The sequence below is a fragment of the Aricia agestis genome, chromosome 3 (assembly GCF_905147365.1).
Source record: "Aricia agestis chromosome 3, ilAriAges1.1, whole genome shotgun sequence".
NCBI classification, from domain to species: domain Eukaryota; kingdom Metazoa; phylum Arthropoda; class Insecta; order Lepidoptera; family Lycaenidae; genus Aricia; species Aricia agestis.
In genome coordinates this window covers 20576921-20599919 of record NC_056408.1, presented here as the reverse complement: position 1 = coordinate 20599919, position 22999 = coordinate 20576921, and the positions used below count along the sequence as shown (strand labels likewise).

The following is a 22999-nucleotide window of genomic DNA, read 5'->3' as shown; positions in this document are numbered from 1 at the left end:
TTATTTTTTAGGCGTTCTGAATTCATATATTGACTAATCAGGTCATTTTTATGCGCTAGGATCGACACCGAACAGTTTACAGTTAGCTATTTACGGCCGTTCCCAATATTTGATCTATCTCTGGTTTTGCCCTACTAGAGATAGGAATAGCTCACATTAGACATAAAATATATGTCTCTAATGTCTAATGTGAGCTATTCCTATCTCTAGTAGGGCCAAACCAGAGATGGATCAAATATTGGGAACCGCCGTTAATCACTTTCATCTCTCGTGTTCGAATGTTCTCGTAACAAGGTGCCACTCCCGAAACTGATATCGATTTTGATTTTCGATTTCAACGGTTTTTTGACACTTTAGACATCTAAAATATGTCTTAAAAATGCCAAAAAACCGTTGAAATCGAAAATCGAAATCGATATTCGGGAGTAAGGCACCAGCTTGAGAAGTTTGATTCATTAAACATTAATAAATCGTTGAATTTACTCAAGCGTTTTATTTTTTAGGGATGTGTATTATTTGACTCTCATGTCGTTAAGCATAGAGTTTGCCATTATCATAACTTCTCAACTATTAACTTTCCCAGTAACTAAAGTGTTAAGGGAAGTAAGTATATTATATCTCCAACATACTGTTGAAGATGAGACCGATATTTCATACTCCATCAGCTAGATCTAACTTTATGCCAGATACAAACACATACAAAATATGTTACCTATAATAGTGATGATACTTGATAACGTAACTATGCACATTAACCTCATTGATGCACATCGTCATAATATGCAAGTTCTACAGATTAAAAAAACCAAAGACAAGAAGCGGTCGCGTCGGTTGTAGCCGGACCTTGCGCTTGAGGAAAAATATTTAAAAAATAAAAATTCCTATTTTGAACTTCGAATAGTGCGCGCATAAGTTGTGTCACAGCACCGAAGACGCTTGTGTTCAAATATGAAATATATTTTATAAGAAAAACCCATTAATTACACAAGGTATTTATAGCTTTTATTATAACACAGTTATATATATATCGTTTATAATAACTTAACAACATAATTAATGTTAACTTGTGTTTTAAATTAATAGTTTTTTAAAGAAACAAAAAGAAATTCGAGTTACAAAATATGAGAAAGAAACAAAACTAGTAAAACTTGATTTACCTATTAACTGTTGGAATAAACATTCGAATAATAATTATTTAAGTAAATATTTGTCATTTCAATAAATTGTGTGCGTTTTCTAATTTTAAATAATAATAATGAAAGCAGTTGTTTATGTTGCGACTGTAGATAAAGTATTTATGCGTTACTGCCTACAATGTATATTCATTAATTTCTCATTAAGTTAGACTACAATAAGCCGACATTTTTATTTAACCTTGAATGTAAAATTATGGGATTGGACATTTTAACAAACGCAGATGGTGGAAAAGTGCGTTGTTTGTACAAATTGATGGTTGAAGATATAAACAACTTAACGTAAAAAAGAGTTATGTTGTAATTATAAGATATTTACTTGATGGCCAGCTTAAGTTTACATCTAGTTATCCAATCCAGCAATCCTTTGGACTGAATTGCATTTCAGTGCCCGTTTAAATTATTCCAATAGTAACCAGTGCTGGATTGGATCACTGGATTGGAATAATGTAAACCGGCCATGAGAGTTGAGCTATAAAAGTTTTTGTCTGTTGGATCAACAATAAGATGATAACTTGAGAATAAACCTCTTATGTACTTATAAAAAATTAATACTGCTGGTCTCTGATACTGGTAACCTTTTTAAGCTTAGGTATAACTTAAAACAAAATTTGGTAAATCTTAACTCATTTGTGATTTTTATTTACCTTGTTTACCTATTGTGTTATATTTACTAGATGATAATTATTACAACCACAAAAACCCCTGACCTCGCGATAACCTCAGCCTCTGGAAAGTCCAGATAGTGATGTAAAGAAATACATAATACCAACAGATTACTTATGTTTCTGTTATCATCGAACTAAATTAAAAATAACTGATCTCGAATTAAAAAAGTAGGTAAAGATGTGAAAGTAGGAATAGATTTGAATGTAATTAAAAAAATTGCAATCCACACAAATAGCCCTTCTCCAAAGGGGTTGAATCCAAATACCAATGTTTTTATGGTCTTTTATCGATGACTTATGAGTTTTTTTGCTTACACACGAAATCACATCTATATTTCGGAAAGGACAAGCTTTTTTGAAATCGTGACTTAAATCATCCTTTTCTGTGTCATTTGAACTAGCCCAGCCTAGTTCAAATAGTTCAGATAGTACTCGTTACCGTGGTCTAGGCATAGATAAATGTTGATCTGGCAGCGATGTTACTAACATCCGTACATAATGTGGCGAGTGCGATGATGGATGCAAAGTTAATGATGAGTTTAGCCGGGCGGGCGCGGTATCAAACCGGTCGAGCGACCTTCGCTCTTGAAACATTTTCAAACAATACACGTTATATTAACGCGTTTGCATTTTTAATCATCAAGAGGAAAATCAATACTTGAGTGGGTGCTGGGCAGAGTTAAGTATGCTAATAGAAATTAGTTTATTATAGCTATTTTCATAGTAGAATGTCTTACGGCATTCTATTATGGGTAAGTGCTGCTGATATTAACACAATATTTGTGCTGCAGAAGCGAGCTATATGATCTATTTATAAAATGTCATGCTTGGAATCTCTCAGAGAAAAGTTTAAAGAAATAAGAATTCTGACCGTAATCTCTCAATACATTTTGGATAATGTGTTATACGTGAGAAAAAACGTAAATAATTTTAAAATGAAAAGTGACATTCACTGCAGGAACACTAGAAATAAGCACAAGCTCGATATACCAATAACCAGGCTGAGCAAAGTAAGAAAATCTTTCAAAGGCCTATACAATAAAATCCCAGAGAACATCCAGAATCTTTCAATTAATAAATTTAAAAAAGTTTTTAAAGAACGTTTGTGTGCTAAGGCTTACTATAAGGTAACTGATTTTCTCAATGATAGCACACCTTGGGAAAGATAAGCTGACAGACCATAGGTCGCTTCTATATAAATGTACCACATTTTTACTTACTTACTTACTTTACTTATGTACATACTTAGTGTAAATTAGTTATTTTCCACCTTTTTGGTAAAAGGTGCGAATTTCTTACGCCGGTTCTTCTCGCCGTTTTATTTACCGAACCGGTGGTAGGCCTCATGTAGATCTAAAAGTGTTAACTTTGTTAACCTACTTAGAAATAAATATTTTGAATTTGATTTAGAATAGAGTTATGTATGCGTTTTTGATCGACATTCAAACCTTTTATCATTTTTCGAGCTCACCTTCAGATACTGAATCATTAGAATTATTGAAATCTTCCAATTGTATTTACAGCTTCTATACCGTCTATACCGTCATCTTCCTGCACATCTTCCTGTCTATTTCTTACGATTTCTCCTACTTTTTAGGGTTCCTTTGGGTTAACGGGTAAAAACGGGACCCTATTACTAAGGGGCCATGCCGACTGTATGGGTCGACTCGGTCGGTCGACTGTACAGACTCGATCGCACAAAAAGTCTGTCGTCTGCGATCTCCCTAAGACTTCGTTGTTTGTCCGTCTGTATGTCACCAGGCTGTAACTCAAGAACGGTTATAGCTATAGAGTCGAAATTTTCACAGATTATGTATATCCGTTGCCGCTATAACAACACATACTAAAAACAAAATAAAATTAATATTGAAGGGGGGCTCCGATACAACAAACGTGTTTTTTTTGGCCTTTTTTGCTCCATATCAATAATAGCAACAGGTACGTACTTGAATTTTTCACACAATCTTTAGTTTTATATTAACTTTAATATTTAATAATAATATTAACAAAAAATTATAAAAATAAAAAATAATTCTCTATAATGGTACGGAACCCTTCGTGCGCGAGTTCGACTCGCACTTGGCCGATTATTCTATTATCATTTCGAATGCGCTCTCTATGTTATTTAAGAATTATATATATATATATATATATATATATATATATATATATATATATATATATATATATATATATATATATATATAAATATATATATAAATGCATAATTTACATATATATATATATATGTAAATTATGCATTATTGCAACTTTTGCTAAGCATCACAATTATGCTTAGCAAAAGTTAAGTTTATATAGCAACTGTCACATATGCGTTGATTATGCTTAGTAAATTAACATTATTGCAATCCATGTTTTCTAGTCATAAACAATTTTACGTCTTTAAAAATATTAAAAATAACTAAATATGTAAATATAGCATCGCATAAGCAAAGTTAACATTTAAAGGCACCAAACAAAATAAATATATTTGGAATATTCCTGTTACTTTCAAAGGGACAATAAAAAAAGGAATAAAACTTTAGGCGCGAATTACTCGAAAGTTGCCGCCATGCAGATGCGTTGCTTATGATAAGGGCGGCAGCCTAGAAAGCACTAGGAATATTAATTTTCAATAATATTTAATTATTTAAGTAATAAAGTTATTCATATTGTTAATTAATTAAATACTTTTACTGTATTTTCGGCAAGCTGTAAGTTTTCCAAATAAAATAAATAAATTATTCTCTTTTTAATTGATAAATGATAATATACGATACAAGAAAATTAAACGAATTTGAATTGTGTTTTAAAAACTTATGTTAAGGATGTGGTCTACGTACTTTTTAATAATATAAAAGTTATAAAAGATCATGCATACTGAAAAAAAAGTTATAAATTTTTTTCAGTATGCATGATCTAAAAAACATGGTAATTGTTTAGGTTCATTAAACTGATTATTTTATTGGCAATCAACACTGCTAGAAATATTTTGATGATTAATATAAATTGCATTTTTTGTCTGACAATTAAACCAGTAACATTACTAGAAATATTTTGATGATTAGTTTGTTTCCTGTCTTTTAATTTGTCGGTTCTTTTTGGTTTTAGTTTCTGCCTGCTTGTCTCAAGGTGTTTTTTTATTGTTAATGAATTTCTGGTATCGTGTGCTAATAAATGGTCGTTTCCTTATTTTGTGGTTAACGATATTAATATTTAATTGGTTTTGATTTTATGATTTTTTGCCAGAATCTATTTTTCATATTCCTAAATGTGACCAAACAAGTGTTGGGGAATTACCGAGTCCAACTAAATTGATATCTACGTCATCTCTGACGCTACCTTCGGAAAATACATGTTTAAATGATAATAAAGGCAATTTGAATAATGATTTACATAGTGGGAGGTGAAAAGGCATTATTATTAATGACCTTTTTACAATGATACTAGCTGTCCCGGCTAGCTGTGCCGCAATTGTAAGTTACCTCATTTTTTGTTACAAAATGGACCAATATGGCCCCTTGGCAACATTAAGAATCATAATCTGCATGCTTTCTTAATTTCAACCTATTATTAATGACCTTAAATATTATTAATGACCTTTTTACAATGATACTAGCTGTCCCCCATATAAATAATTTTAGGTATAAAAAATAGATGTTGGCCGATTCTCAGACCTACTCAATATGCTCAAAATATCATGAGAATCGGTCAAGTCCTTTCGGAGGAGTACGGGAACGAACATTGTGATTTGTGACACGAGAATTTTATATATAAGATAAAGGAGAGTTATTTTGTTCATAGAAAATATTTTTTGATACTTTTTTCATACCTCACCATAAGGCCTTAAGTTACGAAGGAAACCTACCATCGTATATCATAACATCATATACAGATAACTAAGACTAAGATAAAAAAAAAAAAGATAAAGGGCTCCCACACATATTACTGCGAATTCGCATCGCTTCGCAAATATCTGCGATAAAAATCGTTATAAAAATGTTATTACAATGCGATGCGAATTAGCAGTTATGTGTGGGAGCCTTTAATTGTTTACTAGCTCTCCAATACAATAAAAGCGCCCAAGTTCGTTAAAGTTTCATAGAGAAGGCATTGCAAATTACAATGATAATAAAAATAAACAAACTAGATACTAATAAATAAAATGGCTTTAATGTCGTCTAGGTGCTTGACCGGTCGGCGACCTTGAGCTGCGCTGCGTGACCTCCGCAGATATTTGTTATTTAAAAGGTTACTAAGCGTACGGTACTTAACTCTATCCTGCTAAAACTTTGGCTTCCCTCAGCATCTTGTGTTAAACAAAAATACGTGTGGCACTCGGAGACTGCCGCAGTAAAGCTATCACACACCAATTTTTATCAACTAATGCAATTATGATTCGCATACGTGTAGTCGCACGCACACAAGCACCGTGCCGAAGTCTGTCTAACTGAAACGACGTTGGACTGGGTTGGGTTTTTTTTGTTACGAAATTTCTTGTCACCGTGTTAAAGGACTGCGATAAAAGTTATTTAATAGCCTAATTTTCGTTCAATTATGCCAGTGGAATGTAAAGTACACACCACAAATTAATTGATCCGTTACTCCAGAATCCAGATGTACAAATTAGTGGTGATCCTCGCGGTGCTCCCGCTGCTCCGGGGCCAGGACCTCAGCAGCGGAGACCTCGACTCCGTCATCGCGGAGATATTCGGCAAGCCCGACCCGCAGCAGAAGACCACCTCCAAGCCTTCCACCATCGTGCCTCCTATCACCAATAACAATGGTAATTACTGCTTTTTGACCCCCGACGAAAGAGAGGGTTAGAATTCTGATGTATCTATTTGTCTGCTTATGGGTGTGTCCGTGAGCCGCTCAAACGGACGGACTGATTTTGATCCCGTTTTTCATTTGTTTCATCGCGAATGATTTATGATTCTGTTTTTATTAAGGTGCTCCGTCACCGCGTGCATTCACTTGTAATGTAACATTATGTTACGAGTATTAGTTTTTGAGCATTACATTACAATACTATCTCCCTGACTGACGAGCATTCGCGTATAATGCATTCGACTTTGAGCATTCCATAGCTAGTTGATGTTACAAGTTGTATCAAGTTATTACACACTGTATCATTGCAAGGTGCGCCTTGTAATGCTCGACTCTGTAACGTTACATTTCAAGGGAATGCTTTCGAAAGAAGATAAGTATGTCAAAGTTGGTCCCATGATAAAGAGGTATGTTTGAAGTAGTTCCTTTTATTATTTGCGTCCAGGCGGCGGCGACGGCGGCGACAACACGGGCAGCAAGGAGTGCAAGATGGAGTCTGGCGAGACGGGCGAGTGCGTCAAGTACTACCTGTGCAATGTCAACAACACCATCAACACCGACGGCATCGGCGTCATCGATATTAGGTAACGCCCATCCTCGACATTATACAAGGTGTAACAAAACTTTAGAGTACTTTAGGGAGTACTTTAGGGTACACGTGTACGTGTTCCTTGTAGGGAGTTCACTGTGAAAATAGCAGCGCTCGCCCATACAAAATGCTCTTTCAGAGCGTTTTGTATGGGCGAGCGCTCCAGCGCCAAGGGTTTCCCATACGAAAGTTGAAAAAATAACCCTTTTAGCGCTGCTACTTTTACAGTGAACTCAATATAGGTGACTCATACACACCCTAAAGTATTATCACATAGTTTTATTACATTTTTCAACATTTTATGCGCACGGACTTTACGTCATTTTTTTATATGATACTCATGGGGGTATATAAGGGGGGAGGGGGGGGGTCCTGGGGGTCCGGACCCCCCCATTACTATCCATCTTACTTGACCAATCGACAATACAATATTATGTAACCACCGATTTTCATCGGCGAGGTACATGTTTTTTTTTCTATTTACAATATAATAATAATTATTATACTGTGGAGCGTGTCCGAAGGCAGAGTAGGTATTTAGGCTGCTGCAGAACCCTTCATGGGCGAGTCCAACTCGCACTTGCCCGCTTTTCTACGTTAGGGACCCCCCCTTATCAAAGCTATACAGGGTGTAACAAAAATAAGTGATAATACTTTAGGGTGTGTACGTGTTCGTTGTAGAGAGTTCACTGTGAAAGTAGCAGCGCTGAAAGACCAACATTTTTTTTCACTTTTGTATGGGGCAACTCGTGACGCTCGGGCCCTTGCCCATACAAAAGTGAAAAAAATGTTTCGTCTTTCAGCGCTGCTACTTTCACAGTGAACTCTCTACAACGAACACGTACACATCCTAAAGTATTATCACTTATTTTTGTTACACACTGTAAATACGCCCGTGATGATACTATGATATGTCCTATCCCGGGACTCGATGCGAATCGTAGACGATGCTACATTTTAGCAAAATCGATTCACCGGTCTGTGCGTGACTGTCTGTGGCTGTCTGTTTGTCGAACCGATTTTGCTAAAATGTAACATCGTCTACGACTCGCATCGAGTCCTGGGATAGGATATGTCCTATTATGATACTTTGGAGTTGCGGGCGTCGTCTAGTATCATATAAAGTTAAGGCACGGACTGTTGCGAAATATCCTGCGCTGTGAATATTATACTGCGTTATCTCACTGGCACTTCTACTCGAGGTCCTAGTGATACATGCAGTAAATGCGAACAGTTTATAATTGACATCATAATAAATGTAGGATATTTTATGTTTCCAATGAAACCCCGTCTCTCAACATATTTTTTTATTGGCGATACGTTTAATACCAAGTATATTATGTTCTGTGTGATATTGATGGGTCCTTCATCTAGCAATCCTTTGTAAAAACCTTCGTTCAGTCATAATGTCTTCTTAGCGCCTCTCAGCTTCACAACATACTGATAGTTCTTCCATTATATTCCAAACTTGGTAGAGCCATGGTTCGGCACGAATGGGCTGGCTCGACCGGAGAAATACCACGGGCTCACAGAAAACCGGCGTTGAACAGCGCTTGCGCTGTGTTTCGCCGAGTGAGTGAGTTTACCGGAGGTCCAATCCCCTACCCTATTCCCTTCCCTACCCTTCCCTATTCCCTTCTTTATCCTCACTTTACACCCATTCTCTCTTAAAGGGCCGGCAACGCACCTGCAGCTTTTCTGATGTTGCGAGTGTTTATGGGCGACGGAAGTTGCTTTCCCGTTTGCTCGTTTTGTGCAAACCTTATGAATTCTCTGGCTTCGCGCTTTTGACGTTCGTGGTTTTCATCATCCCTAATCAGCTCCATCGGATCTAATTGACAAAGCGGTTTTGTTTATGCCGGATTTTGGGCATGCCGCCAGGCGTGGGCCACTTGGCACGGCTGTGTTCCGTTACAGTTTTTACCAGCAAATGGCCCATCTAGTGGTGGAAATGAGCTAGTGCTCCTGGGATCTGCCATCATCATATGGGTTCTCCATTTATTTGGACTTGCGAGTGCTTCACTGTGCGAAGCGTTGCTGTAGTCAAACCAGTCGACGTTGAGTACTATGCCGTATAATATGGTCTATATGCAATTGAGGAAAGACAGCAACTGAAATTAGCGTGGCATATTGTGGCTATGCCACTAAGGGTTCTAATGTTGTGACTTACAGAGTGTCTGGCAACTGCGAATCCTACCTGGACGTGTGCTGCCTGCTGCCCGACCAGAGGAAGGAGGATGATCCCATCACGCCCGCTCCCGATGTACAGCCGGCGGTGAGTAAATTAGTAAATATTGGGGCTAAATGGAAAAGAAATAAATTTGTTCTCTTCCAGCAAAAGCTATATTCTGGCCAAACGCAAGCCAGAAACGGATCGCCGTTGCCGCCTGCCGTTTTGGTTAGAAATACGCTCCCTTGTTAATGATTTTTAGGGTGAAATGTTTTATAGGTGGTAAAAGACGAAATTTCAAACACGGCTCACTCCAGAAAGGTTTAGAAAGCAATAATCCTGGAATTGTAGGTTGGCAAACCAATAATCTCAGGATAATTGCTTCTCTAAGATTCAGATTCAGGCCACCGTCTCGTGGGTTCAGAATGGACCTACAGTGCTTGAGTGGCAGATGATTAAGTAGTATGTTACAATGGAGAATGTTACCTAATTTTGATTATTAGCAGTCCATATTCTCTGTCAAAAATAATAAATACTAGTGAAAGAATTACTTGGATACGTTAATTAGTTTCCGATTTATAAGCAAAAAAACAAGTTGAAACTGTCGACGCGGGCGCCCAGTTACGGTGTGACGTCATATCAAAATTGTGCCGCGCGGGCTTCATACAATAAACGTGATTTTGGCTTTTTTTGTTCTTTATCAATAACGGCAACAGGTAGGCACTTGAAATTTTCACCAAGGCCTTAATTATATGTGTACTTTAATAATTAATTATAATATTAAAGTAAACTAAAAATTTAAGGGGGGCTCCCATACAAAAATCACAATAACTGTTGGCTTATTTTTGCTATGTAGCGGTACGGAACTCTTCGTGTGCGAGTCCGACTCGCATTTGGCCGATTTATTTGTATTTTTTTAACCGAGTTTAAAAAAAGGAGGAGGTTATATTATATTCGTCTGTTTATCTATAATACCTGGATGACCGAGCTTTGCTCGGTATAGCAAACACTCATTGACTTCGTGTTACTTAATAACGCCATCTACTGGTCGTTAAAACAATTAGTTGCCAACAAAATAGTATTATTATTCGCCAATAGATGTCAGGAAGAGTCATATTTTTCAGTTTATCGATTATCGATAAAACACGAATAAAAAGACATTTTCTGAAAATGATTTCTAGCTAGATCGATTTATCGCCCCCGAAACCCCCTATGTACTAAAGTTCATGAAAATCGTTGAAGCCGATTCCGAGATTCCAATTATACAAGAATTGCTCGTTTACAGATATAAAATATAAAAATGAGTCGCTGAATGTGTTGCTAAGCGCAAAACTCGAGAACGGCTGAACGGATTGGGCTAATTTTAGTCTTAAAATATTCGTAGAAGTCCAGGGAAGGTTTTTAAGTGACACGAAGTTCACCGGGACAGGTAGTATATTATTATATTTTTTGTATGTTCAACGATCACTTCGCCGTTTGTGGACCGATTTTCAAGATTTTTTCGCTATTGTATCGGGTTTAATCCGAATTTGATATCATGTTCACAAAAAAGGTGACTTCATGATGGGATCCATGGGTAATCGAGAGAATTCCTCGCTATTTATATCAAAACCGCATATTTATCTGGATGATATTGTGATTTCGATACATAATCTGAATTCTGAAGTATTTCAAATGGAAACTCATAGTGATATTGGATAAATAATGAAGTATTCCAAGTGAATCTTACCAAAAAGTAAGATTTTGCACCAAGATATTATACCATGGTTCGATGGTGGTGAACAGAACTCCAACTTCCTTGAAGATACATGTTTGGGGGTTTCGGTGTTCTTTTAAGAACTGAAAGCATATGCTACTAAGCATATTAGATTATTCGCCATCATCATCACTTCACTCACACCACGCATTATCGTATTTTGAACCTATTTAGTACTTTTCATATAGTCTTTTGGGTTGAGACAGATGCCTTTGATCAATACACTGTCGTTTGATGAGTGATTTTGTGAAAATCCTTTTATTATTTAAAAATATAATATAATTGGTACTTAGCGTACCAATGTAGAAATTTGGTAACGGGATCCAAGTAATCGAAGGAACTCCTGAAAATTTAAATGGAAACATATGCCGATTTTGAAGTAAGTATGTTCAACGATCACGTTGAACATACAAAAAATATATATAAACAGAGTGAACAGATGAACATATTATAACCTCCTCCTTTATGGAAGTCGGTTAAAAAAATACAAATAAATAATCGGCCACGTGCGAGTCGGACTCGTGCACGAAGACTTCCGTACCGCTACATATAACTAATACTACATATAATAATACGCTAAAAATAGGCCAACAATTGTGATTTTTCTATGGGAGCCCCCCTTTAATTTTTATTTTATTTTAATATTATTATTAATTATTAAAGTACACATATAATTAAGGCCGTGGTAAAAATTCCAAGTGCCTACCTGTTGCCGTTATTGATAAAGAGCAAAAAAAGCCAAAAATCACGTTTATTGTACGGGGCCAATGAGTTTCTAAGTTACGTTAGTAACATAGAATATCATTGTACGGGGCCCGCACGGTGCAATTGTGATATGACGTCACAAGCGGTCGCGGGACTGTTAGCGGGACTCGAATCTCGATATTTTTCGAAACTTCGAATGCTTAGATGAATGATTGGTCTCGCGCTCGCGCTACGACTAGATACCGTCGGAGTACTTGAAAAATGTATCGGGCGTAACCGCGCCAGTCGCGCCGCAAGCTTCGGGTGAGGTAGATGTGTCGATAATTTTTGAAATTTTAAGTTATGTCCGTAGCAAAATGCCAATTTGCGTAGTGAGACTATGCAATAATAACACTACAAGAAACAAGAAAGGTACTGGCATCACATACTATCAGTAAATATTATATAAATCGTCATAAACACAGAAAAATAATACGAGTATAAACCTGAAAATTCGGATCTGAGTACCGTGAGTAATAAACTAAAAATTCCCAAATTTTTCTGAGATTGTGATTTTTATTTATTTATTTATTATATCTTATTTTTTTATAATATATACATAGTGGATGAGTGGATGAGCGCATTAAAATCTCTAGCTAGGGTAGCTGGTTCGAATCCCGCCAACGGAACAAAAAGTTTTCAAAGTTCCTGGATCATGAATGTGTATTAACAAATATGAATTATGAGTATCATATTATAATAAAAATCTTAAATACAGTTTATATTTTATGTAAGTACACAATACAGTAACAAATGAGAAAACTTTGGACTATGCCCAAAAAAAAACCCATAGTCGATTAAAAGAATTTATGTACAGCAAAGTAGAGCATAAATAGTAGACTGAAAATATGCAATTCATTTTTTTCTAAACCATAACCGAAACCGACAATTTGAAAAAATAAATCTGAGATACACATTACACAGTGTGGTATCTACTTCGAATCAACTAGTTATTTCCTTTGTTTCTGTGATCTTTCTCGTGAAAGCGATGTTGATAGACAATAATGTACAATTAAATAGAAAAAAAATCGGCCAAGTGCGAGTCGGACTCGCGCACGGAGGAACCGTTATAGAGCGAAAGTAGGGAAAAATTGTAATTTGTATGGGAGCCACCGCCACCCTTAATTATTTATTTTATTTTAATTTTGCTATTAAATAATAAAGTACACACATAATTGAGGATTACATAAAAAAAATCATGTGTCCACATAATATAGCCATTATAGACTAGGAGCCAAAAAGGGCAAAAAATCACGTTTGTTGTATGGGAGCCTCCCTTGAATCTTAATTTTATTTAGTTTTTAGTATCTGTTGTTACAGCGGCATCAGATATACACAATCTGTGAAGATTTCAGAAGTCTAGCTAGTAAGATCCTGGAGACAGACAGACGGACAGACATCGAAGTCTCAGTACCTAATAGTGTCCCGTTTTTACCCTTTGGGTACGGAACCCTAATAAAGTATGTCAAATATAATATATTTTAAGAATAAACTAAATCACAAGTGGCTTCACTCTACATCCTCTATCGGTTGTGTCACGGGGAGTGCTCTAAAAAATTGTTCGGAATCATACCACCTGCAACTTTTCGCCATCGCCCCACGCAAAAAATATACCATCCTCATCACTTTGATGAGTGGCAGTCTTCCACCGTGCGTTTTTTGCGTAACTTTCTGCTGCGCGCTGTAAAACTCTGAAATAAACTGTCACTATATTTTCAATACGACCTGCAAACCTTCAAAGGCCGGCAACGTACTTGCAGCTCTTCTAATGTTGCGAGTGTCCATGGGCGACAGTATAGTTGCTTTCCATCAGGTGACCTGTTTGCTCGTTTGCCCCCTTATTTTATAAAAAAAAACGATCATTATAACCGATATCGTGTACTTAATAATTCTAAAAAACTGTACATATTGTATACAGATTATTTTCTATACCAAACTAACATTCTACATTGAGGTGCCGCATTCGGGAATCTGTGTTTTCTATACAGTATATAATACATCTAGTCGAGCGCGCGCGCGAGACCAATCATTTATCTAAGTTCGAATGCCTATAAAATCAAAACTACTAGGTATTTTTGACTACAACGAAAACTAGTGTATTTGTATACATACAGGCTTTACTGTGACAAAATTTAAAGCAATTTGGCATACCTAGTAACATTCTCCTGAGTGGAAGAACCAAATAATTATAACTATACTTAATTTGAATTAACCTTGTAACTTATCTACTTCATTACCTAGCTTATATGTCTGCTGTCTAGCTGGCTACGTCATATAATCCAGTTTTTTTTTTAATTTCAATTCATTTTTCCGGCCCAAAATTTCCGGCTCTATTTATGCAAAAAAGGTAATTTTTTACTGTTACTTACCTGGTTCTTCCACTCACGTCTTCAATTTAGATTGTATTTACAAAGTATCCGTATATTTACAGCGTCAAGGCTGCGGCTGGCGCAACCCCAACGGCGTGGGCTTCCTCACGACGGGCGACAAGGATGGCGAGGCCAAGTTCGCCGAGTTCCCCTGGATGGTTGCCGTGCTCAAGTGAGACTGCCTTTCGTTGTCTTCTTTATTTCTTTTTCTTCTATTTCTGTATATTTATTACTCTATGGTACGGTGTAGACTACTTATGTATATGATATGTACCAGCCCCCTATACGAGTAAGGTTATCGCTTAATAATTGTGCAAAATATCATACAAAATAATTGTGACGATAAACAATGAATTTCATGTTCACGGTTCACCAAAGTTACACAAAAAAGAAGCAGGGACAGAGCAGACGTAAGAATCGTGATGCCGAAAATAATATGCTTGAAGACCCAGATATAGTAAGCAGCCGTGCGAGGCAGTCATTTGCCTGGCCCGACGCAACCAAGGATTTGCCTCAGTCTACAGGCATACGGCTATTTGTTAGTCAGGATTGGAGACTTCATATTACCCCAGTAGAGTCCGCCTGCATACATTATGCGGCTTACTACCGATTGAGGATTAAAGACATTAATTCCACATCCGTTCTATACAGCGCTTACATCCCCCATAGATTCCACCTGCATTACGCGTCTGCTTGCTTGGTAGATACTCACCGAATGAGAATTGGGATGATGACAAGGTCAAAGCTTAGCAAGTGACGTCTTAGTTTGTTGATATTGAGCATTTTAGGAAGGACTGTACTTTTGCCTGATTTGATTTTGAATTGTGATATCATAAAGAATTTTAATCATCAGAATAACATCTACCAGAGTCATTCTTTCTCCGATGTTTCTATTTTTGAGAGGTCTTTTAATTACCAATAAGAATAAAAAATAATCATCATGCCTATTAAGGACAGATCATACCCCTTCCAGTCTACCTGAACAGCGCTTCCACCCTCCATAGAGTCTGCCTGCATATCTAATGTAGCGATAACATCATTCCCAGGATCGAGCCGGTCAACGAGAACGACCCTAACGGTCAGCAGCTGAACGTCTACGTCGGCGGCGGTTCCCTCATCCACCCCAGTGTGGTTCTCACAGCAGCTCATTACGTTTCCGGTGACAAGACACTCAGGGTCCGAGCTGGCGAGTGGGACACGCAGACCACCAAGGAGATCTACCCCAACCAAGATCGGGAGGTGAAGGAAGTGGTGGTGCACAAGGACTTCAATAAGAGTGAGTTGTTTTTGGTGTATTTAAAAGTAGAAGCTTTACAGCATAAAATCAATGGAGAATATTTTGTACTCTTTTTCAATTTTGAGACAAATTAATTTTTCGATAAAATGAAAAATAAAATTATTAATGGCCTGTTTTACCACTTCCTGATAAGTGCCGCATAGGCCATGCACAACTTTTTTGACAGATTCTCCATACTTGATATTCTGTCAAGTTAAGTGGTGGATAGCCTATTCGTCACTTGTTGTTGTCAGTTCAGAAGAGAAATCAGATAAGTGTGGCGTCATATCACAGACACTGCATAAAAGTCGGAAGTCCACACTGAATTTCGTTTTGGGAGAAAAAGGCAGATAGCATACATTAATCACAAATATGTTATTAATTTTTCAAATCAGATTTTTTTAGTTATTCATAGTACTAACTACTAGTATTATAAATGCGAAAGTGTAACTGTCTTTCACTTGTTCTATTATATATTGTCTATCGACTAGTTTTATATATTTTCCAATTTAATTCAATTCAATTCAATTCAATATCTTTATTTGCACAAAACATGATAAATAGATGTAACAAGTTAGCGTAAAACAGTACAATATATCATATTATTTTACATAGAGTAAATATTTTTATCCGTATTTCAGACAACCTGTTCTACGACATAGCTTTACTCTTCCTCAAGTCGCCGATGGACTTGGCGCCCAACGTGGGCGTGGCGTGCCTGCCGCCGGCGCGCGAACGGGCGCCGCACGCCGCGCCCTGCCTCGCCTCCGGCTGGGGCAAGGACAAGTTCGGCAAGGAGGGCCGCTACCAGGTCATACTGAAGAAGGTGAGCTTTGATAAATGATAAATGCCCTAACGTCAAGAATTTTCCCATACAAAAAAAACAGTAACTCATTCAGTGCTGCTACATTTCCAGTGAGACTATTATCATTGTATAGTGCAGAACGAGTTCCAGCTTATATGCTCTTATTTCTAGGTGGAGGTGCCCGTGGTGGAGCGTCGTCAGTGCCAGGAGTCGCTGCGGCGGACGCGGTTGGGGCACTTCTTCGAGCTGCACTCCTCGTTCATGTGCGCCGGTGGGCAGCCCGGCAAGGACACGTGCAAGGGCGACGGCGGATCACCGCTCGTTTGCCCGATTGAGGTAAGACACAAACCATCCTTAGGAGCCCACCATTAATCACGTGATCTTTTTTTACAACTAAACTTAATACTATAAAGCCAGATTAGCGCGTTCAAACAAATAAACAAACAAACTCTTGTTTATTTGTTTGAACGCGCTAATCTCAGGAACTACTGGTCCTATTTTATTTTTTTTTCAGAGTTAGATAGCCCAATTTTCGAGGAACGCCATAGGCTATAATATAATATTATCACTCTAAGACCAATAGGAGCGAAGAAACAGATGAAAATGTGGAAAAAACCTAGAAAAGAGTAGACCTAGAAAAGAGTAGACCAGCGTAGCTAGCACGGGGTTTCCCAGTCGATTCTTCGGAAGAAAGTAATGGCAGTTTCTTTCCCATGTCTACATATCTTATTCCCGAGCATGGCACCACCCATCGACTTGAGTTTCAGTGGACAAAGACAAGAAACTCTTTCCATAGCAACCATTAAAGCAACGGCAATTATTTTTTTTTGACATTTAGTTTCTTGGTTCTTTTTTTTTAATTATGGCACCTCGGCTATAAAACCATGGCCAGTGTCGAGTAAATGGCGGCAAATTCAAAAAATCGACGTGTAGCAACCTTGTCTATAGCCAGAATTATAGTTTTGATCTACGAAATACGAATAATAAAAACTAAGGAACTTTATTATTCGTAGTTTGTAGATCAAAACTATAATTCCGGCTATAGACAGGGTTGCTATACATCGATTTTTTGAATTTGCCGTCATTTACTCGACACTGGCCATGGTTTTATAGCCAAGTGCCATAATAAAAATAAAAAAAGAATCAAGAAACTAAATGTCAAAAGCGGTTCGTCATGCTTGACTTATAGATTTTCAAAAGCGGAAGATATCGAGATACGAAAGAAACTTTTTCTCCAATGTTTTTCCGGTAAAACTGTCAAAATTTAGTTTCTTTCGTTTGTCTACGTGCTTGTGCTAGCTATGCAGAAAAGAAGGGACATATCGACTAAGAGCTGACGACCAAATCGGTCATGTAGCTTCAGCTGTATTAAAACTCCGTTAGCTACTTCCCTGAACAACCCTTTCTGATAATCTGCGTGCTGGCAGGCCGTGGGCGGTGGGTGTGGGAGTAGTGGGGTGGGGAAAAAAAAAAGAAAAATAAATGTGGGTTCAGCGACTTAAATTTTTTCCCCAGTTGCTCTGTACTTCCTGTGCACCTAAACAATTTTTCAAATCGATCGGGTGGTGGGAACGGATTGCCAGCGTTAGTTAAAAGTAGGAAAATTATTATTATTTCCATGTGGTATTTTTATTTCCTATTCTTATTCATTCTGATTCATAAGGGAAAAAGTCCATCTCTGGAGACATACAATACAGACAGACAGATGGACAGACGGACAGACGAACAGACATCGAAGTATTAGTAATAGGGAATATTATTTTCCTACTTTTAATTAACGCTGGCAACCTTTTTTGGGTGCACAAGAAGTACAGAAAAGGTGTTTGGAAAAAAAAATAAAGTTGCCGAACCTACATTTTTTTCTTTTTTTTTCCCCACCCCACTACTCCCACTCCCACCGCCCATGGCCTGCCATCACGCAGATTATGAGAAAGGGTTGTTCAGGGAAGTAGCTAACGGAGTTATAATACAGCTGAATAGGCTATTTTTTGCAGGAAAATTCCTAATTTACGCGAGTGAAGCCGCTCGGAACATCTAGTTGGTAATACAAAGTAGATAAGGTTTAGGACTACGTGATTTTTGGCAAGCGTACAGTGTTTTACAAGTTTTGCTTGACTTCTTGACATCATCGATTACTATTAATTATTTAATCGCTCGTGAATGTTCCAGTACCAGCAGGACCGCTACGTGCAGAATGGCATCGTGGCGTGGGGCATCGGGTGCGGCGAGGACGGCACTCCCGGAGTGTACGTTGACGTCGCCAACCTCCGCGACTGGATCGACGACAAGATCGCCGGACACGGATACGACCCCAAGGTCTATACCTACTAGTAGATGCCCTACCGTCTACACCTACTAGTAGATGCCCTACCGTATACACCTACTAGTAGATGACCTACCGTCTACACTTATGTACTAGGAGATGCCCTACCGTCTACATCTACTAGTATATGCCCTACCGTATACACCTACTAGTAGATGCCCTACCGTCTACACCTACTAGTAATGACCTACCGTCTACACCTAGTAGGAGATGTCCTACTGTAGACAGTAGTAGGTGTATACGGTAGGGCATCTACTTGTAGATGTAGACATCTACAAGTAGATGCCCTACCGTATACACCTACTACTAGATGCCCTACCGTCTACACCTACTAGTAGATGACCTACCGTATACACTTACTAGGAGATGCCCTACCGTCTACATCTACTAGTAGATGCCCTACCGTATACACCTACTAGTAGATGCCCTACCGTCTACACCTACTAGTAATGACCTACCGTCTACACCTAGTAGGAGATGTCCTACTGTAGACAGTAGTAGGTGTATACGGTAGGGCATCTACTTGTAGATGTAGACATCTACAAGTAGATACCCTACCGTATACACCTACTACTAGATGCCCTACCGACTACACCTACTAGTAGGTGCCCTACCGTATACACCTACTGGTAGATGCCCTACCGTCTACACCTACTAGTTGGGATCTTAATGTCTACTATAAACTACCAGCCATCCTAGGGCCTACTTGTATTAGTTTACTAGTCATACTCCACGACCCTGAAGTCTACACCTACTAGTAGATGCCCTACCGTCTACTAATATTCTACCAGCCATACTCACACTAGTAGTCACATAACTGATACATACATGATACTCCACGACCTACTACTCTCTACACCTACTAGGAGATGCCCTGCCGTCTACTAGTTGGCACCCTAAGACCTACTTTAAGTCTACCAGCTATACTTCATAACCCTAGGGCCTACTCCTACTAGTTTACCAGCCATACTCCTCGACCCTAAGGTCTACACCTACTAGTCGGTGTCCTAAGGTCTACTTTTAGTCTGCCACCCATACTCAAAGAGCCTTGGGGCTCCGCAAAGCCTTAGCAGCCGCTCCGCCAATAGTACAGTCAAGAATTAGATTTTTAGGCAAATGGAGGTTCTATGTAATTTGTAAACTTGACATAACCCGACCAAATTACGTAAGTCCGTCGTCATGAATCAATTTCTCTGATGGCACATCGGACATTAAGATCTTAAAACGGTTCAATATACAGATTTTTTAGGCTTAAAGTACTCTTTCTAAACTAAAATATACTTAGTTCCATGATTGATTTAGTCCAATTTGGGACCTATATATTTTAGCTGCAAATCTATAAAAGTGACTAGTCCATTTAAGATTTCAACTGTAAGTTAACATGAAAATGCACATTTACAATATATCCATGACAATTTATTTTTATTAAAACGTTTCTCTTAACCGAAAATACTCTTTGTATAAACTTTTGTATCTAAGAGAAGAAAATAAAATATGTATTTTTAAATGAATTGTTTTATTTTTTGGTCCTATAAGAAACTTTATGATTTATTAGAAATGTTAATGCCTGTATAATATATTCTGATACTTATTTAAATAGTATTTCTATCCTTGATAAAAAGTACCTAATCTAAATCCACCATCCAAAAATAATATAGGATAAGACATATTTTACTCTCTCATGGATGAAACCATAGGTTGTTAGTAGTGCCTCGTGTACTTAGAATACCTGCGAGTTTGTGTAGCTCTAAGTGTGACACCTGTCTGCCTAGCATACGCCAACGAGATATCTCACTCTACATGTTTTCTCGATGTTTGATGGTTTGTCTCTTCATCTCTATTGACCCAAGCATGACAAACATTTTTTCTCGCGTAGAACTATCATCGAAATAACACATTTTTATAGAGTTTTGTCGAGATAATGTCGAGATTTTGACATTATGAGACGAGTAGTTTTTAATTATCTCGAGAGTGAGATATCTCGTTGGCGTATGCTAGGCAGGCTGGTCAGGTACCAGGAAAGAAAGTTGACAAAAAATTTGTCTCACTTTACTTATTCTGTCGTAGCTAATATTTATACAGTGTGTAACAAAAATAAGTGATAATACTTTAGGGCGTATACGTGTTCCTTGTAGAGAGTTCACTGTGAAAGTAGCAGCTATGAAAGACGAAAAAAATTTTTCACTTTTGTATGGGCAAGGGCCCGAGCGTCACGAGTTTCCCCATACAAAAGTGAAAAAAAATTTTGGTCTTTCAGCTCTGCTACTTTCACAGTGAACTCTCTACAAGGAACACGTACACACCCTAAAGTATTATCACTTATTTTTGTTACACCCTGTATACATATAACTAGATGACGCCCGCAACTCCGTTGCACCAAAACTCGTTTATCACGCGGGAACCGTACATTTTTCTGGGATAAAAAGTATCATATGTCCTTTCTCGGGACTCAAAGTATCTACATGCCAAATTTCAGCAAAATCGCTACAGCGGTTTGGGCATGAAGAGGTAACAGACAGACAGACAGACACACTTTCGCATTTATAATATTAGTATGGATTTGTAGAATATTATTCGGAACTAGTATCATGTAGTGTAAGGGGGGTATTACATTATCATATATATTGGATCATTTGTATGATCATATATAGGATCCAATATATATGATCATTTGATCATATCTACATATTACATTATCATATTTCATTGATCCTATTTTACGTCATAATATGTGGTTTCAATAGCCAATGGAGAGCGCTAACGCTGACAGGTATTGACGTCAGGGTTACTAGATCTCAGAGAATTCGATTTGTCAAAAGACATCGTCATTTTTAATATGGCTTGTTTTTTGTTATTTCAGCAAGATTATCCAAGTATATAATTAGAAAAATAATTACATTACATTATTTGAAACATATTTACGAACAAGAAATTAAAAACGCTTTTTTATATTAAATAACTGGCAACACCTATTTCTATGACCGTATTGGATCCAATCTCTCAGCAAATGTCAAAAAACTATGATCAAGGAAGAAATGAATCATATGTTTAAATTACATTATCCAATATCATTGACTCAATGATCTCGGATCCAATATATATGATAATCTAATATCCCCCTTAGACACTTTTCAATGACCAACATTTTATCAGACGCTTTAAAAATAACTTTGTTGCTAATTTATTTCTAAAGGCGTTATTTTTATTTCATAAATTAATATAACACCTTAGAAAACAATATTGCCGTCTGTCTGTCTGTCTATATACCGGCTTTTTTTGTCAGATACCTCTACGTGTGACACCTGGACCACAAACACGCAGGTATTCTAAGTACACGAGGCACTACTAAGAACCTATGGTTGCATCCATCAGAGAGTAAGTTATCTTGCTTTCGTAACGTTTGGCAATTTTACTTACCGTATAGGCCTGGAGATACTGACACAAAATTCTTGGTCATTTGTTCCAGTATGGCGGTTTTACAGTGGTATAATTACGTAAAGGCAAAAAGGAAAATGATTGTCATAGCGCTCGCACTGGCAGCCCAAACGCGTGGGCGTTAATCGAACGTGTCGGATAAATAACGAGTGTCGAACGATTTGTTCCACAAAAATGCTTGCATTTTCAGATAGTCGAAAAAAAATAAGTAGGAAAGAAAGCGTAATGCCATACTTGTCGGGTTTCCAAGTTATGGTTATAAATTGGATGTGTGTGTGTGTGTGTGTGTGTGTGCGTGCGTGCGTGCGTGCGTGCGTGTGTAATTTTGGTTTTATCTTTTTCTTGAAAAGACGCCGCCACCCTGACACGTGACCGTTCGCGTCCCGGTGACGCGAACGGTGCACCGCGCGCCCCTATTCAGGGTGAAACTTCCGAAAAATGGCGTTCCAAACTTAAACGAGGCATGTGAAATACCTATCAAACAAAGTCGCGTAGTGGAAATATTGTCAGATTTCAATCAAACTAAATGGGCCACGGGGCGGCGCACTGTTCGTGGCACCGGAAGTCGGAACTCGGAACACGCGTCACGTGTCACGGTGGCGGCGTCGTATCGTGGCACGGTGACAATGCCGCGCCGTGTTTGATGGTGACGCGGTCTTAGGTTTTATAATAATATATTGTTTTTATTTTATTTATTCTCTTTTACATGTAACGCATTTCCTTAATGTGCAAATAAATAGTGTTATAATATAAAGATCATATTATATTAATATGATCTCCATATTTTAACACTATTTATTGTCTTCACTTAAATTGTCTTCAATTAAATCGTCATTTGTTT

At 37.7% G+C, this 22999-nt stretch overlaps 1 protein-coding gene and 1 long non-coding RNA gene across 6 annotated transcripts; one reads left to right on the top strand and one right to left on the bottom strand.

Moving 5' to 3' along the window:
* The first annotated feature begins 783 nt into the window (after positions 1 to 783).
* Positions 784 to 18805, top strand: LOC121740207 (phenoloxidase-activating factor 2-like). 3 transcript variants are annotated; one of them, XM_042132843.1, is made up of 9 exons: positions 784 to 989; positions 6479 to 6647; positions 7137 to 7275; positions 9453 to 9555; positions 14382 to 14491; positions 15348 to 15595; positions 16237 to 16421; positions 16572 to 16736; positions 18570 to 18805. In XM_042132843.1, exons 2-9 carry the CDS (start codon positions 6479 to 6481, stop codon positions 18729 to 18731), a joined length of 1281 nt encoding a protein of 426 aa, XP_041988777.1. In that variant the 5' UTR covers positions 784 to 989; the 3' UTR covers positions 18732 to 18805. The 3 variants fall into 3 exon arrangements, with proteins under 3 accessions (XP_041988777.1, XP_041988776.1, XP_041988778.1); XM_042132842.1 differs by having other exon boundaries at positions 6472 to 6647; XM_042132844.1 differs by having other exon boundaries at positions 785 to 989; positions 6472 to 6647; positions 15366 to 15595.
* A 22-nt stretch (positions 18806 to 18827) lies between these two features.
* Positions 18828 to 20197, bottom strand: LOC121740209. 3 transcript variants are annotated; one of them, XR_006037612.1, is made up of 6 exons: positions 19995 to 20197; positions 19694 to 19737; positions 19475 to 19566; positions 19319 to 19374; positions 19024 to 19190; positions 18828 to 18923 (listed from the first exon to the last, which is right to left on the bottom strand). It is a non-coding gene; the product is annotated as an uncharacterized LOC121740209 (long non-coding RNA). The 3 variants fall into 3 exon arrangements; XR_006037610.1 differs by lacking the exon at positions 19319 to 19374 and having other exon boundaries at positions 19995 to 20190; XR_006037611.1 differs by lacking the exon at positions 19319 to 19374 and having other exon boundaries at positions 18828 to 18896; positions 19995 to 20190.
* Positions 20198 to 22999: the final 2802 nt, after the last annotated feature.